The sequence below is a fragment of the Falco biarmicus genome, chromosome 10, assembly GCF_023638135.1.
Source record: "Falco biarmicus isolate bFalBia1 chromosome 10, bFalBia1.pri, whole genome shotgun sequence".
Classification (NCBI taxonomy): Eukaryota; Metazoa; Chordata; class Aves; order Falconiformes; family Falconidae; genus Falco; species Falco biarmicus.
In genome coordinates this window covers 22,632,091-22,650,432 of record NC_079297.1, presented here as the reverse complement: position 1 = coordinate 22,650,432, position 18,342 = coordinate 22,632,091, and the positions used below count along the sequence as shown (strand labels likewise).

Sequence of the window (18,342 nt, the reverse complement as noted above, 5' to 3'; positions counted from 1 at the left end):
TTAAAAATAAACACTGCTTTATTTGCCAGATTTAGATCTTATTAAATGTAAATATATGTTAGCTGAACACAATGTTTACAAAATTTATTCCAACATTAGTGTATCCTATATATCAGCAACATACATAGAAAACAACGCCACTGAGATCGCATGACGGTGCAAGTCAAAACAAGCCAGGACACAGAGAACAGTAGGAAAGTCCATCTATTTTCATTCTGTTCTGTTGTCTCAAACTGACAGTATTACATAAAAAAGGAAAAGCAGACTAACAAAATCTTCTAGAAAAAAACAGCATAGCATCTTAAGAGTAGCACTCTTACTTTGCAGTCATTTGCTTAGAACATACCACACTAAATCTTTCCAAGGTAAAATTACTAAATTTTAATGGGGGAAAAAAAAAAATCCCTGATTTTATTACACTTGAAAGGCCAATTTTCTTTTTGTAATTCTAATGAAGCAATCTACTCTTGCTTACAGTAGTTCCAACCCAGAACTATCTTCACTTTGGTTAAAGGACACTTTCAGATACTTATATTAAACAGATCAAAATCAAAGTATTACAAGAATAAGCACGTCCTCAAACTGACCAGTCCATTTCTCTTATTTTTGCCACTTTCCAAGAACACTTCAGAGAATGAGTATGTATGTGAACCATTATCATCCTAATCATACCAATAATCTCTTGTGAAAATACTGCTTAATGACAAATAAAGCAAACTATTATGTAAAGAGGTGTTACTTATTTTGTTAGGTGACATTAGCTCTTAATATGAAACACATTCTCTTTTCAACAGTTTCTATATACAAAGTGCAATGATATATTTTTAAGATATATATATTTCTTTTCAAATAAGCTGATCCCAGATTTTTTCCACTTTCTATTGTATGATACATTTGCAGAACATCTGTTTGTATAGCAAAGTACAAAGTGATCTCAAAAAATAAGTTTGAAGGAAGCAAGAAGTAGGGGTCAAAACATCAACTGAAATTCAGAGTCTGCATGGGGAGCTTCTGCACATCAACGCCGTATCCCCAACTAAGGTATTTCCTTGTTTTCCTCCATCTTGCTGTTATATAGCATTGTTCATTCACAACACAACTGTTTTGCTGACATCTTTTCAAGTGTAGTGTATTAGGACACTTTATTACAGGACCTGAAGAAACTAACATTCTGTACGCAGAAATAGTGCATCTAATGCTGAATTTTCCGATCGGTTTTCAGCTTCAATTAGATTGTACATTTTGCATAGAAACGTCACTTTGCATCACGTGACTTTACTGTTTGAAGCAACTGCTTGCATTGTTAACAGCAGCAAAACCATAATATCTAAGTTAGTTTAGTTAACAGTATATGTGTAAGAAAGCAGCAGCACAGTGCTTGCATTGTGTTAATTCTGGTGTTGCACAGACAATTATGGTGACTGATACTCTTCTTTGGCTTATACATTAAGCAGCAGAGCTAATTTATTTAAACATGTGTTCCTCCAATTAATCCATTACTTCAAATATATCCGAATATTCAAAAACACGGTCAGTTCATCACAAACATGGATTGCCAACAGGCTTGCTTTACCAACCAAACTTACAGAATGAAGCTGAATAACTTACAGTAATGAGAAATGTACATCTGCCTCAACTCCTTGACTGGCAGCCAAACCATGCGATGTTTGTTCGAGGTAGGCACTTCAATATTGAAACTTTTGCTAATAATGACGGTTCTACTCAAGACATCGGTTTTAAACTCTGTTACAACATTAAGGTTACTAGCCAAGTATTCCAAGATGTAGGCTAGGTGTGCAAAAACAGGACACAAGAACCTTAAGTTGTGGATTCAGTAAACAGTACATCATTTGGCTGATACGGAATACAAATATATTTTTTGTGTGTGTGTGTGTATACTTGCAAGGAAGTATAACTTTCAAAGTGCAAATATAGTAAAATTTCTAAACTCTCCAGCTAGTGTACTTCAGCATGAGAGAGCTCAATAGCCTGGTGCAACTTCATCTAAGCAGTCCAGGTACGCTCTGCTCTCCACGAACAGTTCGCATACCACTAAAACAAAAGCGTGCCAGGGCAGGCACCGTTTGGCTAACACTGTACAGCTCCACGCGCAGGTTCACAGTATCACAGTGCCTGCGAGCACGCCTTGGAAACACACATTTCCCCATAGTGATCGTTTTCACATCTTTTGCCAAATGCAAATAAACAAGGCACTAAGCATGGAAGTGTTGATATGTTTTAAATATACAGCAAAATCATAAAAATGCCTAACTGCTTCAAATTATAAAATGAGGGCACATTCATTAACAGCTGATAGCTACTTTGCACAAGTAGTTATTATATATTTATAAACTTGGTAATTTTGTAGAAAAGCCCCATGACAAAACAGAAAAAAAAAATCCTTCTTAAAAAGAAAGAAACACCCCAGAATGAAAACAAAACTCCCAGGATCCTATGTATAAGGACAGTAACAGATTATTTGGCATGCTTAAAATCTTCTGATTACAAATCCAGGTACAAACCATCCTGCTAGATCAACCAGTGTGGCGGTCCAGCTCCCAAGGCACTGCACCACACCACAGTGTGCAGCAAGTACAGCCGCACAGCTTCAGCCCTTTGGTGGCACTCACAGAGAAACCACACAAAGGAGTAGCTTTGGCCAAAACTAGTATCAAGCACTACCTTCCAATGGCAGGTTTTGAGACTGAGAAATAAATAAACTATATTTCTCCAAACTGTATAGATTTTTTTTTAAAAAAATGCAATTAGACGATTCCACAATACTTGCATTTAAAGAGCAAACTCTTTGGCAGATGAGATCTTTATGAAAACAAATTATGGAGTTCTTTTCCTTTGTTAATATGTATTAACCAAATTCTGTGGCTATAAACAATTCCAAGTGGAATTAAGTCAGTATATTTTTTAAAATCAATTCTTTCTAAAAAAGTGTATAGAAGTTCAAAGCTGCAAACAAATGTTTCATAAGACATACTGGACAAAAAAAGCCCCAAACCCTTGTATCTGGAGCGTTCTCCTATTTAAATGATCATGTCATAAAAATAATAATTCTCAGCATTTTCCACAGCAGGAGTCCTCTATGTTATCCTTTTCATTCAGCTGGGATACAGCCTGGAGCTTTGCATTTAGCAAGAGGGGGAGGGCTTGGTGGTAATGACCTTATATCCTGTCAGCCCTTTGAAGGTAACATTCCCCGTAGCTGGAATCCAAATTCTAGTATTACAAGATTACACAATATTAAAGTGGCGGGTAAATAGAAAACAGTGCTGAAGTCATACAGTTAAGTAGACTTATTAAACCTAGAATGCTCAGTAAGACTTTTAAAGAAAAGTCTAAAATCTTTGGACTGAAAGCAAAGGGTTGAAACCATCCTATAGCTTTCAAGATGATGCATACTGAGCAAATCACAGATAAAAAAGCTAAACCAAGTTAAATCCCAAACAGCTGGGTTTTCTTCAACTACATTGCTCTGGATAACTCCATTCTCCCTTCTGTGGCGATGAACTCTTTTTCCGTGGCTCCTTTATCACCTTGACACAGTCTCTCCTTCAGTTTTTCAAGTTCATACTCATGCAGGATTTTCTGTGTTAAATATTTCTCACGTTTTATTTTTGCTTTTACGTCTGCAGGGACATCAGGAATCATCCATGCTACAAAGAATTTGACGATGAATACAACATGCTGGGGGGGGAAATAAAAAAAGGGGAAGACAGGGGAAATGTAACAGCTCATTACTGAATTAAACACCTATTGTTTTATCTAACACAAACCAGATCACAAACAGAACACATTGCCCTTATCTGTCCTGGAACAACACGTAACAAACTAATGTGTATCTGGTATGTGCATGAAGACTAAAACGCTTCCTTTCACGCAGAAACTTTAATTCCAAACCATTTATGAATTAGCAAACCCAGGAGGAAAGGCTCTGAATCATTAGCATCGCTTTCTGATACCTCTGTGTGATTTCTTAGAGAATTCACACAGCTGTGCTGTAACGCTCAGCTATTCAAAAATGGTAAGATACAGTAGGAAAAGTGAAGAGCACTTTATCAACTCCCTTTTCCCTTCAGAACTTGCAAGCCAGTGGCTTAATACTGAAGTGCTCGTTACCCAAATAATTGATTCAGCTATTTTTGGCCAATATGCATCGCTGTAAAACGCTTTCGGGATTTTGAATAGAGTCATCTCACATACAGCTTTTTAATGAAACCAGTAGGAGTGAAAGCACTACTCTTGGTGGTTCATGTCTCTTCCATCTGCATAAAGACCTTTTTTATTATGCTGTTTCGTTTCGATCAAATTTAGCCGACTCCTCAGCTGTTTTCACGGTTCTTACTCTTGAGGTTAACTCCCTAAAGTTAAACGACTTAGTTACAGTAACCACTTAGGACACAAATACTTGGTATTACTTAGGGAAGAAACTATGTTATACTCTCAGCAATTCTGTTTTCTGTAACATTAGCGACTACCTAGAGAAACTACAAGGTACCAATTTCCGAAGGAAATTTTGTAGGGAACATACCTCCATAATAATGATAAAAGCCAGTTTTGCAGCAAGAATGTGCCAGAACTGCATGGTGTGTAAGTATTTCCTCTCATGGTCCGGAGGATATCGATAGTCTCTGTACCTGTTGGACAGAACAACATGCAAAGGTGAAACGTCACATTCAGTCTGAGACAGACTACAAGCTCAGTGACACTTACAGGCAAATACAGCTGTCACTTAAAGAACCTTTTCATCTTGTTTTTAATGGTCTGTTTCTTTTGGCAGAAAAAGGTTGCCTCTCAATTTGTTTCCATCCTATGTTTAAGCAAACACCCTCACGTTCACAGCAACAGAGTAGAAAGGAGGATGCGTGAGGAGTGAAATTTTGTACATAGGTTACTGTTTTTTTTTCAGGCAATGATCACATCATACAGGACAGACTGATGGAATGTATCACACAGCAATGGGCAAGTGCTGAATAAATGTGACACACGTTGACAGTTTATACACTGGACAGATGCAGGGTTTAATGGAAGGACAGTCTTGAGTACGTGTTCTACACTTAAAGGTACAAGTAGGATAAAGACTCCTGGGGCTTTAAAGATAATACATCATACAAATGTAGCTGCTTCTTAAAGTGTTGGAGATTTTTCCTTTGGATCATTTGTTTTGGGAATATTTTTTTTCATGAAATCAATTTTTTTTTTTACCACGGACTTCTCCAAAGTTCTTCTGCAATTATTCTAGAACCTCCAATGCTTCTTCTAGCAAGAAAGGGCTATTTTTTTAATGAAAGCAGGATAGCCCAGATCCTTGGTGTTATTTAGCACAACAACAACTGATTTTAGATACTACCTCTCATTTTCAGCTTTGGAATCTAAACATCCCCTTAATAACACTTCTTGGTCCACTTAGGCATTACAGCCTAAACCCCTTTGAAAATATAGGCTGAAGTTTGCAACTTTAGGGACATAAATCTCCTCCATCACTCAAAGATTAATAGTTTGATTAAGTAAAAAAGCAAAACCAAACAAAAAGACATTAGCAATGAGAGTCTCAAACAACAAAAAGGTGATTTTTATTACTGGCATGACCTCTTACCATCTCAAGCGCTGCCTTGTTAATAGCTTAAATATTACCTCTCACACTTTAGAATGATGAGAACAACGTAATTTAATTTGTAGTACACTAAGATCTGCCTTGATTTCTTATGCTGTATTCTAAACAAAGTGGTAAAATATTTATTATTACACCAACACCAACCTGCATATGACAAAGTTTTCCGGATTCATTTTAGGCTTGTTTCTATATGGAAAATCTGAGATTTGAAACACTGACAAACTATTGTTTATGTATCCAGACATAGGTGAGTCTTCACTTTCAGAATAAGCATAGTAGTAAACTAAACGAGGAATCATATCTGATGTGAATGCAACAATAAAAGCCTGAAAAAAAATCAGAGAAAGAGATTAAGGAAATGGTGCACAAAACTTGTGCTGAGCAGATTCATAAAGAGACTTTGGTACCGTGACACTGTGGCATAACCCAGGATCTTTTAAGCAAGGGTGAGCAGCACGATTCGGGCACTTGACCTTGTAACAATGCTGACTTGCAGCCTCTGCTGCAAACACCAGCACTCAGTGAACAAAATACGTGAATGGCCCTTACAAGGGGCACCTAACACCAAAGATCGCCTCACACCAAACTGCCTTTTATCTGTGATAATGGCATTCCTTCGTGAAAGGGGGGACATGGCTTTGAGTTCTTGTGAGAAAGGATCAACCCAAATCCAGTGTGCGATCACTTTAAGAAAGAAGGGGTGGCATGTTCTCTGGCTGTATTTAAAAAGGAAACATGGCTACCAGCACGTTTTGCCAGGAAACCTGAGACACTGAAGATGCTCAGGCACCTTGCTCACTAGGCAAGTGAAGTGGGTTTGTTGCCTCAGATACTTGCCGATCTGATACTGCTGAATATTCTACACTAAAAAGAGGCAAGTCTTTTGCTCAGCCGTCTACATTATACTTAAGATGAAATAACCAGCATAGCACTTAGTTTACAGTGTATAAAAAGCACTCTGAGACACTGGCCCCACACAGGGGCATCCAGAAGCAGATGAACGAGCAGAATTCCCACAGAACAGGCCTCATAGCGACAAGACAGAAATGTCATCTGGCTGACAGAATTAATCCACCTCTCCTGTCCCCTACGGTCCCCTCTGGGCAATCAAGTGTGCTTCATCAGACTAAGCTTCAGACCGGCTTGTGCCATTCCAAAATGCTGGAAAACACAGACAAGTGAATGAAAGGTTATTGTCCAGCGCAATGTGGACTGGGAGCTGCGTGTCGTCCACACACGGGACAAGCTGAATCACCCAAAGGTTACTCTACAGAGATACGGTCAAACCTTGTGATAACGTGAATACTATTGATGGAGAAAAAGCATCAGCTGATTTTTAAATCTGCAAATTCCGAGTACACGGAAGAATCAAAATTGATGTAGCACAGTTAAGGTACTTACATTAGTGACAACAGACAAGATGGCCATTCCGTTCAGGATCTCCTGCCAAACTCCTATGCTGTGCGCTTTTGCAGCCACCGGTCTCCTGTACTGAGTGGTTAATTTCCAGGAGTCTACTCGAATCTCCAGGATATTATTCATCAGAGCAAGAAGGGGAGCCAGGGGAAAGGACGCCACAAAGAGCGTAATGAATCCAAACTGAATGACTGCAAGGGAGAAAAGAGAAGTGCCAAAATCTGCCCCTACAAAAGTACCCTCAGGACGCCAATGAAACACGCAAGTTGCCTCTAGCAGACTATGGGCAAACTTCTGCCAGGCTGCACAAGTCACCTCCAGCCCTGGCATGCGCTAAGTGGTGACTTGTCCCCGACCCAAGACTTTAGTCTCTTAGGGCTGCCATCCTGCAGCACCCAAGGGACATCTGGGTCCTGTCAGACGATGCTGCCAGCAGTGCTGGATACTGATTCTTTCACGGTGCTGCAGTTCTCTCACGAATGGCCCTAACTGTAGGGGAATTGGAATGTACTCATACATCACATTTCTGCATTATGACAGGAACAAAACCAGGCTATTTTTCCTCTCCTGCAGTTTGTACAGAGCAAGCCTGTTCTCCTTTTACTTACCAGCTACGCTCCTAAATGAAAAAGAGGAACTACTTTTACTTCTATGACAACCTTACCTCCACCTACTGTTAATGCTTCAGTCAAAATATTAATACCAATTCCGTATTCAATAGTTCCACTGGGGAGCCTTAACATTAGTTTAAGAATTGCAAATAGAATACACGAATGATCTCTTTAGTGGGATGAAATGTTTCTGGGTACAGAATGTGACAGTACTCGGTGCCGAGCCAATACTGCCACTATATGTTAAAGATAGGAAATAGAACATCTTATCTGGTTTAGGCAGTGAATAAAAATAAATTCCCATACACCAGTCATCAGCTCTTCCATGATTTCAGTGATGAGTTCTTCATCTTAGACAAGCAACAAAATTCCTGTTAGCTTGGCAGCCCCAGGACATTGCTGGAGCATACTGCTTCAGTGCTGACTGAGGAAGAGTAAGGACATCTATTAACAGGCATGGCTGACAACACTGATTGAGTGCATTAATTTTGTAAGATCCCAGCCCTGTATGAACTACCATGTCCGAAGTGACAATAATAAAACTCCACACCTCTAGGCAATCTAGAGCATTTAGAATTATTTCTGTAGAAATAATACAACACAAAAATCCACTTCTCCACAAATTTTGTCCTTGTAATGGACAAATACTATTTTATGGGGTTTAGTGTCTTTTAGATTTAGTTTGGATTCAGTTTCTAGTTTTAGTTTCTCAGGTTTTGTAAACTCATTCCATACGCTGACGTGTTCACATTACCTTTGAAAAATCCTATTCTGTTACCCATGCTCCCTCTGCTGGTCTGCAGGACTGCAGCAAGGCACTACGCAGTGCAAACCTAAAACTCAGCGGATTCTCCCTGATCCAGTTTGTAGATCTCATATCTGCAGTACCCATCCTTACAGCCTATTTGGCACCCATCCCATACTTACAATTTCCACTGACATCAGCTGAGAATATGCCTGGGAACAAGAACAGAACAGACACCGAGACAGCTGGCTGCACCAAGAAAAATGTTCCCTGTTTAAACAAGGGAAACAAACGGTCTTTGCAGCGTTTCTGTGAAATTCTCTGCAGTCGAAGATGCAAAGGCAGCTTTTTTTGTTTTGTTTTGTTCTTAATCAGGCTGACCTATTTAATGATTTCCAGCAGTTAACTGTCTACTGTTTACCAGATGAAAGTGATGGCATCAACCCATAACTATTAATTGAGAAGCTTTTTTTTTTTTGTGTCAGCACAAGCCGTCTTGTCCTCAATTCCAAATGTGTATTTTTAAACTTACCCATTTCTAGATATTCATAGAACAGTCCTAAGGCTCCAAATATCTGCAAATCATGGTCTTGCTCCCAGCGACTGTATAAATTTTCTGGATTATTTCTGGCTTTCCGACGACCCCACCAGTTACAAATCCAGCTGTATATGCAGAAAAAAGTTACAAATGAAAGAAGCAGATCAAGTAGCCCTTTCTCTAAGCAAGCTCCTTGCAGCAACATGCTTTTACAAGCATGGCTTTCATAAAAAGAAGCCAAAAGCCTCTACAAAATGACTCTACTCAGAATTTGTGCTTGATTTACAGGGTTTTTTTCTTAGCCTCTTCATATGGCAATAATTTTGGTGGAACTCCAGGAAAAAAGGAGAGTTTACCACCTCTGGAAGAAGAGGCAGGCAACGCAGAATATAGCAGGCAACTATAAGGATGTTGTGAGGTTATGCAGGGTGAAGGTTAGAGAGGTGAAAGCCCAGCCAGAACTCAGGCTGGCCACCGCTGTAAAAAAAACCCAAAAGGTGTTTTTACAAATACAGCAGCAACCAAAAGAGGGCCAAGGATAATGTGCATCCTTTATTGGATGTGGTGGGGAACTTTGCCACAAAGGATGAGGAAAAGACTGAGGTACTTAAAGCTTTCTCTGCCTGTCTTTAATAGACCAGCTTCTCTCTGGGTACTCGGCCCCCCGAGCCGGAAGACGGGGACAGGGACGAGGAGCAGAATGAAGCCCCACCGTCCAGGAGGAAATGGTCAGTGCCCGGCTGCTCCACTTGGACACGCACCAGTCCACGGGGCTGGATGGGATCCACCCGAGGGTACCGAGGGAGCTGGCAGAAAAGCTCGCCAAGTTGCCCTCCCTCATTTATCAGCATTCTTGGCTAACCGGGGAGGTCCCAAAAGACGGGAGGTCAGCCCATGTGACACCCATCACCGCCGAGCGGGTGAGGGGAGGCCGCGCGTGCTGCCCACCCGGAGCCCAGCGGAGCCTTTGGCCCGTCTCCCCCAGCACCCCCTGTGCCAGCGGCTGCTGCCGGCCGGGCGGGCGAGCTCTGCGCTGGGGTCAAAGCTGCCCGGGCGGCCGAGCCCGAAGCGCGGGGGTGGATGGAGCCACCTCCCGGGGGCGCCGGGCACACGGGGTGTTCCCAGGGCTCCGTGCTGGGGCCAGCCCTGTGCCATGGCTCTGCCCACGGCCTGGGCCAGGGGGGCAGCGCCCTCAGCCAGCTGCAGGGGACCCCGGCCGGGGATGGGGCACAAGGCTGGGGGGGCAGCGGGGGGGCTGGGCAGGCTGAGCCCATGGGCCGAGGCCAATGGCACCAGGTTCAACCCAGCTCTGTGACCAGTTGGACTTGGTGGTCTTAAAGGTCTTTTCCTACTGAAATGATTCTATGATTCTGCTTGTTACCACTCATCCCAAGAATTTCTTTTGTCTATAACACGGGCATCTTGCTGTAAGGGATAACTTACGGTACAATGGCCTCTTGGATATTTCCCCAGATCTGTTTGCCAGCCATGACTATGGTAAGCTGTGTCGTCAGTTCTATCAAACAGCCCGCAGGATCGCACTGGCAGAGACAAATTGGGGGTTAACAGACAGGAATAATGGACACTACCCACATAAACTATATTCCACTACTGTATAAATTAAAAAAAAAAAGAGTTCTTCAAACTTATTAGGACAGTACTTAATTTTCATCTGGACTACCAACTAAGATGTCCTCTCAGGAAGGCTGTTATAGAAGGGCTTTCAGTGCTCAACGTGCTTGATAAAAAACACACCAAAACGTAATGGCCACTTAAAAGACAGTGTAATGTAATTCAGAGATGCTTCAGGCTGACCACTGTGCAGATACACAAAGACGGGGCAGCAGCATCTGCGTGCAGCAGCCACCCTGCAGCCCCAGCAAGGTGAATCTATGGCACTCATTCAGCTCAACACCAGACCAACCTGGACCTACCAAGCACCCAAGCTCTCTATTCATAGCCGTACACCAGAGGTATTCAAATACCAGCCAGTATCTGGTCTCTGCTGTTTGCTGACAACACTAAAGTTTCAACTCTTTCTTGAATCCATCTTAAGAATTCAGCAGCCAGACCAGTATTAGGAGATAATCTACGAGCAAGTGCACTGCATTACTTCATTGTGTTTTGCATTAAGTTTTTCCCGTACTACTGACTCCCAGGCAACACTTCACATTAAGTCCTGCATTTCATGTCTGTGCCAACAGCACAATTAGCAATGAGATGAGGAAAAAAGCAAAAGCTTACAGATGTGCCTTTTATCACACCATTTCTCTGAAAATGTCGTCCCTCACACAGCTAATGAAGACACCCAAAAGCCAGAGACCATTTCCATTTACATTAGCTTTCTTCAACCTAGGGGATCACTTTCAAGACTTATGGCAAGATCTACTGGTATTTCAGGAGAACTGAGGGCAAGAAAAGCTTTACGATTTTTCACCCTTATGACTGACAGCCACAGATTTTCTTGTGCACAGATTTGCTGGTGCTTCCTTGACTAGCAACAGCAGGAAGAATCCTTGGAAGCCCCTCCATCAGCCTCAGGACAGCCAGCTGAGGTCCAGCTCATTCCAGACCAAACCTGCAGCTGGCAATTTAGGACTGGGCAGGTTGGAGGCGATAAAGAGTTTAACTAGTTTATTATAATTCAATCAACCGTAATTGACAAAGTCCTACCTCTTCATTTCGCCAGCGATTAAACATGTATGTGTAGGCACCTGGGTAACCAACAAACTTCCCTTTGAAAAAGGCAACGTAGAAGCAGGATGAATAGTAGTTGACGAACTGGAACAAAAACATTTTCATCGTGAGCCTGTTCTCGTACTCCATGTGAGTTCTGGGAATCTCTGTAACGGTAATTTTGTTTTCCTTTACTGTCTTTAGAAGGATACAGATTCATAAATACTCATCATGCACTGTGCCCTTATATCCCAAAGAAAAAGAAAACACCTACAAACATTTGAGCAGATGGTGTTCCTGCTCTCAGATACCCTACCCTTAATTTACAATGCAATTCTCCGAGTAGGCAGGCAAATGAAATTAATTCTTGAAACTTTTATAAAAGCTCCAATTTTCCCTTCTTTGTACTGTCCACTAGCACTTGTCTATCCCCAAATCTTCTGCTATTTTAGCAGATCCAAGATGAATCTCAAAGAGTAACTAGCAGCGTCTCTTGGAGTATGAAAATTTCACTGTTAACAATGCACATCATAAAGATTTTTTTCTTTGTGGTACAGAAGTATGTTATAGTATTGATTTTTTCAATATGCTGTTTGTGTGTAACATTGAAATCAGCAGAAAATGGATGGGCCCTGTGCCCCTAAAAGATCAGGCTCGTCAGGGGGGGAAGAACAGGGAAGGATACAGGCATCTCAACAGTACTGAACATCATCACCAACATCATCATTCAGCACTTTTGCTTAGGGTTTTGCTGCCTTCGTAATCACATTCTCCACAATGTTTACATTTTTAAAAGGTAGCAGGAAGCCCTAAGCACCTTACTGGTAAAATGTCCTGTTAAATGGTAACATATAACCAAGTCAAGCTGGGAAAAGGGGGAAGAAAATACACCACAAGTATTCCAGGACCCTCTGATTTGGTCATGACCTGGCAGACGTGCTGAATTCACCTGCCCTACAGTAAAGTTATTTTATATATACGAGTAAACTAACGTTTCCAAGCTTGGTGTAAGTTTTCATGACAGAAGAAAGTACATTATTTGCTGGGAACATAACATGACTGCACTATAGAGGAGGCAGCACTCAGGTGAGGCAGTCTGCTTAGGCTGTAGTTCATTAAAACATCTTTATTGTCAGTGAGCTGTTCAAAAGTTTCTGTCAGACAGACAGACAGTTCAGAGCACTGGAGGTAGGTTACACCTGCATGTCTGAAAGCAAAATCTGGCCTAACATTTCTAAGGAATTCAAATATGAACAGAGTTTGAACATTTCTTGTCATTGAACTCCTGCCATTTCACGCCCTGGCCCCAAGCACATCTCAAGCCTGAGCCAGGCACGGCTGCCGGGGCCGCCAGGGGAGCGCAGCAGCCCCCCGATGTAAAACCTACTGTCCCTCGGTGACGAGAACCGCAGGTACCGCTGACACTCCAGAAATCAATCCTCCACACTTGGAAGCAGCAAAACAACAGTGCTGCACCTTCTTGCTTATAATTTGTGCTCTTGAAGGAAGATTAAAAAAAAATTACGATTTTCTGTTTGGTTTTGGTTTTGCTAGGGGGAATTTTACTTATTACTTGTTCTGTCTTTCTCTAGTCTAATCTGGCCAAGTGAGATAAGCAATACAGATCTCCAAGATAGGAGATGGTCCATGATAAATCAAAATAAACCCAGCGCAACATCCCATTAAGTGTCTGCAAGAAACACCTTTCAATTCTTGATTCCACTTGTAAGACCTCAAAAAAAAAAATAATCACCCAACCGTTTTTATGACAGCTGTACAAGCTACAAATACTTAATACTCTCAGCTCTCCCTGCCCTCAAGCTAAATATTCTGTGATTATTTCTTTCTATAAAGCACCTGCAGGGACTTGTACATCTAAATCATTAAGGGCAAACAAAATCAAATACTTCAGAAGAGCTCTAGGGAAGGGTATTTCCAGCAAGCAAGCAACATCAAAACATAAAATCTGCTACAAAAAAAAGTAATAGATCTTTCTGGGCCTGCCTGCTGGCTCCTCCAGCTCTGGAGTGAGCCTACTGCAGGCAACGCTACCAACAGCGACAATAATGTATCTCATGCCCAACTTCTCAGCTTGCTCCATCTCTGTCTTCAACCTGTGGAACTCCAGATCTGTAAAGCCATAGCTAAGGGAAATGGCTCAGAAAAAAAAATGAAAAATGGACTGTCCTATCCCATCCCCCATCCTCCTATCTTCCCCCTTAAGCAAGATATTATTCTGTAGTCTTTTTTCTTGTAAAGATGGCTGTGAAAGCTGTGATAGATTTAAAAAAAAAATACATCTTCAGGATTTCTAATTGAAATACTGCTAAATCAAGAGTTTGATCTTGCTTTAGTGGCTCTAATATATTAAAGACATGATAATTTTTAATTATGTTCAGAATTGTGGTTGTCTCTGTAGACTAGTTTGGATATAAGCAAACATACTAAGAGAAACCAGCTTGTGGTAACTATTGAAATGCAAGGAAAAAGTTCGGTATGGTCATGGATACAACTGAGTCACTGCTGCAAGCTACAGACTCGGTAGTCTACAGTCCTAGCGGTCCCATTGTGCCTGAGTTGAGAGCCACGTAGTGCATCTCTAGATGGGTTCTCCCTGTAGTCATTCTTTAAAAGCTTAGTCTTCAAGTACACTGCTTACCCATATCAGTAATCCAGATGGCTATTCTCTCATATAAGAAATTCAATATCATGATGATTACAAAATTCAGGCACGAGGCTGTGACTGAAGTTGCCAGCTGAGGGGTCAGCAATCCGCTGATGGGCTGTAAAGTCTGAGTGTTCTCCATGAGGCTGGCAAAGGCAGCGTACACTGCAAGACGGTACACAATCACAGCGATCATGCTAGCTATAATAAGAGACACCTAAGAAAACAACAGAGATTTGAAATACACTTAGCGCTTAGTACAGCTACAAGCACGCAACATTTGAAAGAAGTTGTAAACCACCACGCTTTATACTTTCTAAATTTTATTCTTTATGGGTATGAGTTCAGCAGATCTGAAATGCAAAGTACACAAGCACATTAAACTCAATAAAATTATTTTGTTAACACAAGCAGAAGATCCAATGCCAACAGGAAAAAAAAAAAAAAAAGAAAAAAAAATAGTGCAGAAGGATACAGACTCATAGAAATGGAGATGGAAGGGTGAAGTTAGTTTATATTGTCCACCCTGAAATTCACTCTGCAGATATTTCAACTGAGGAATGTATAATATATATTTAATGGTAGTTAATAATACTTTTTTTCCCCTCTTTACTACAATTCTTTTCAGTATGGTTTGTTCAGCACATAACCCAGAGAAAGAATTCTTCCTATGCTAAAATGTCCAATCAAATTACTGATTAATAACATATTTCCAAGGTCTGGTCTTTTTTTTTTTTTTTTTTTTAATCTGAATTGAAGTGCATTTTGCATTACAGCAAAAAATCTGCAGGACAAAAATAAAAGCATGTGTTAATATCATTAATAAAACCAGTTTGTGTTAATGTCACAAGTGATGATCAGCAACTCTGATAGATGTTAAAGTGATGATTCAAAAAGATGCTCACCCAGAACAACACTGTAGTTCCTGAGATGCAGAATCGCACAGCCTGGCTAGTTATAGGCAAGTAAGGCTCCATCTCCTGAAACAAGTCAAGCAAGCACAGCACAGTTCACAGATCTGTAATCTTATTTTAACATCAAGCAGCACACAGCGCGCTCATCAGCTGTGTGAAAGTGCCCACATCCAAAGAAAACCATTCACAACCCCGCTCTCTAAAAGAGCAGACAAGACATGATTTTGAATGTGCTGGGGGCGGGAAATAAGGTCAGGACAGAAGTGGCCATAAAAATGCTAAACCTAAAGAAAGTACCTGGAAAGAATGGTTAAACCTTTGCAAAGATCAATCGGTAGCTGAAGGAAAAAGATCAACTTCTTCATCAGATGAGCAGGCCAGAACTGTTTCTGTAGGGCTAGGGCAGCTGCCATTCAGCTCTGAGTCCAAAACCGGACTCAATTTTAAGAAATTCTTCATGTTGAGGTTTCTTAAAATGATCATTTACTTGGATGTGCCATGCTTTTCCACACAGCCAGAGCGCCTTTTCCTCCACTCCTTCAATTTCATTTTTAATTGAAGAAATGGCTGTATTAGTTGCTGTTCTCTGCTACAGCATCAGGCAGCTAGGTCTTACCCAAGAAAGTATCCCCATATAGCACATGAACAACTTTCCATGTTCGTGTAAAGTTCTCTTTTTCACAACCAATTCTAATTCCTAAAATACCAGATTACATGTGTTAAAAAAGGATTATTTAAGAACTAATGCTAGTGGAATAAGACTCAGTAAAAAGTAATCTGAGTTTGATAAATCTTTGGGACAAGGCATCATAGCATGCTTACACTTCTCTTGGACAAAGGGGCATCCACTACTACAGATGGGGACAATATTAAGTATATTATCAATAAGTATATTGAACTAGAAAATGCTTGTTTCGACAACAGAAGATATGGAACCTGTAAAATGGTGTTGAAGGGAGTTTATTTTCTGTTGTACAGAAGTCCAGAATGTGCCAAACACACTGGTATAATGTGGTGTAATTATGCTGAACACAGTTGCTGCCCTGAGCTGTACGTTTCTCCCTGGCACCACCATGCAGGTGCAGTTGTTCTACAAGCGTTGTTTCTTGATGGCGACACCCCTCAGTCAAACAGCGTGCTCAGACCACCCTGATTTCGTTTGAAGTGTAACGTGCTATTCTCTCAGGAGAGACGCACTGCCTGTATCTGCCTCAGTATACTTACTACACGCAATTACCAATACTGCAGTCTCAAGTCACAACAAGTTTTCTGATGATAACAGTTAAAGGCTCTATTAACAGACCTATAAAAACCAGCTGCAGATAAGATACGAGCATAGATATCAGATGGCTTTACAGAAGCTCATAACATTTTATCCCTGTTTTGTATTAACAAATAAGACATATATTCTGTATTAAGAACAAATGTTTCACATATTCTAGGCTATTCCACAAGTTTTCTACTTTAGAACTGTAGGCACTAATGTGCAATGACAGAGCTCAAGTATAAATGGAATGCTTCATTATTTATGTAAATTACAATTGTACTGTAATCAGCAAAACCAGATTTTAGCCATGACCTAACCAGATATATTAGCACCACGAGCAAATGAGGTGTTAATTAAAGCCTCAAGATGGGCAATTTCTGTTTCAGTGCATGTAGAACTTTGAATCACAGCCAGGAATAATGAGGAAATAATTTTAAGAGTGAAACAAAGCCAGCCTTGGGACGCAAGAAACTCAGTGACCTGTGTCCATATTACCTTATCAGTCTGCAGAACTAACTCATTTGGAAGCACTGTCCTTTCATGTGTTCAGTATTGCACATTAGATAATGAAAGGAAATTGCACTACCGTGTGGCTAACCTGTACGGTTTGCTGCAACTGCATATTGGTAAGGATCACTGCTAAACCCTGCCACACAAAAGCTTCTGAAAATCCACCAAGGTAATAAACTGATGTCTCATAAAATAAAGGATTGTACAGTCATAGCATTTTTATGGTAATTGTTGATGCCTGCTTAGAAAGCACAGAGCAGCGCAGTATCTCACTCTGAGGTAAGAAAAATGCACTAAGGTCCAATTTCTGTTTTCTAAATGAAGTCCAAATAAACCATTCTACCTAAGACATCTGCAAGAATTTTGAGAGACAAATCTTCTCCCTCAGGACAATTATACAAATACATCTAACCCAGGCCATCTTGGGCCGTGCCCTGCTCCAGCTGATTCCCCTCGCCAGACAGCAGGTTGTGGTCCATGCTGTACCTAACCACCGTCGGAGTCAGCCCATGACTTCCCCGTCCTGGCACGCTTACCCTCTGCTGCAGCCCGGTACTTCAGAGCACACAGGGGCCGTGAACTGCCCGTGTCACTTCCCCCTGCTCCCTCCTTCAACTGCGGCAGAACCGCCGTGGTTCAGCTGGTTTTGGTCACTGTGCAGCCACATAAGAAAGGGGAGGTTTTGCACCTGAGCGTACACAGGGATGCAAGCTAGCAAATAACACACAACAGGCAGGTATCTGTTTTCAATTAGCAAAACTAGCTAATGAAAAATTGATTTACCTGAAACTGTTTTCCTGAGCCTGCAGAAATCAGTATCTCAGCAGAGCTACATTCAAAATCATGGCTCATGGTTATCAAAGATCTCTGTGTAATCTGTACAGCGTACAAGCTACAGGTTTACGAAGAACTGCATTAACGCTGTATGTGCAGAAGGGGAAGGAGCGACAGAAAAACTGTTTCTCACAAGAGATACCATTACTGCATAGGTTTCCTGCTAATTAAGGAGACAAGCCCTGAAAGACAGGGCTACTCTTATATAACAATGATTCTCCCCATGTTCTGGCCAAGCTTGTATTTCTTTTCTGTTACCAAAGTGTACTTAATGACTAGTGAAAATAAGTCATTTATAGGATGAGGAAGACTGATTTAAAAATACATCAAATTGAGGTGGTAGATGTTGTATTGCAACGTAACCATCTGATACTTAAACTTGTCAAATAAATCCTACCTAAATTAAATTTAAAGACAGACAATTAATTCTAGTAAGTATTTATATAGAACACTTAACAGAGTTAAATAGCGTGGTTAATTGTATCTCAATTAGATTTCAGACAAAAGGCTGCAGCAACCTTCATCTCTCTAGCATTCCCC

General features: G+C 40.9%; 1 protein-coding gene across 4 annotated transcripts in view; it reads right to left on the bottom strand.

Annotated features, from left to right (window-relative positions):
* The window catches only part of ANO5 (anoctamin 5), a 61,854-nt gene continuing 43,512 nt past the window's right edge, over positions 1 to 18,342 (bottom strand). For all 4 annotated transcript variants that reach the window (XM_056353389.1, XM_056353391.1, XM_056353390.1 and 1 more), the window contains 9 exons: positions 15,183 to 15,257; positions 14,272 to 14,494; positions 11,610 to 11,779; positions 10,380 to 10,477; positions 8,931 to 9,061; positions 7,028 to 7,233; positions 5,771 to 5,952; positions 4,544 to 4,649; positions 1 to 3,699 (listed from right to left, as the gene is read on the bottom strand). In XM_056353389.1, the coding sequence (XP_056209364.1) occupies positions 3,478 to 3,699; positions 4,544 to 4,649; positions 5,771 to 5,952; positions 7,028 to 7,233; positions 8,931 to 9,061; positions 10,380 to 10,477; positions 11,610 to 11,779; positions 14,272 to 14,494; positions 15,183 to 15,257 (1,413 nt within the window). In that variant the 3' untranslated portion in view covers positions 1 to 3,477. The remainder of the gene's footprint in view (positions 3,700 to 4,543; positions 4,650 to 5,770; positions 5,953 to 7,027; positions 7,234 to 8,930; positions 9,062 to 10,379; positions 10,478 to 11,609; positions 11,780 to 14,271; positions 14,495 to 15,182; positions 15,258 to 18,342) is intronic.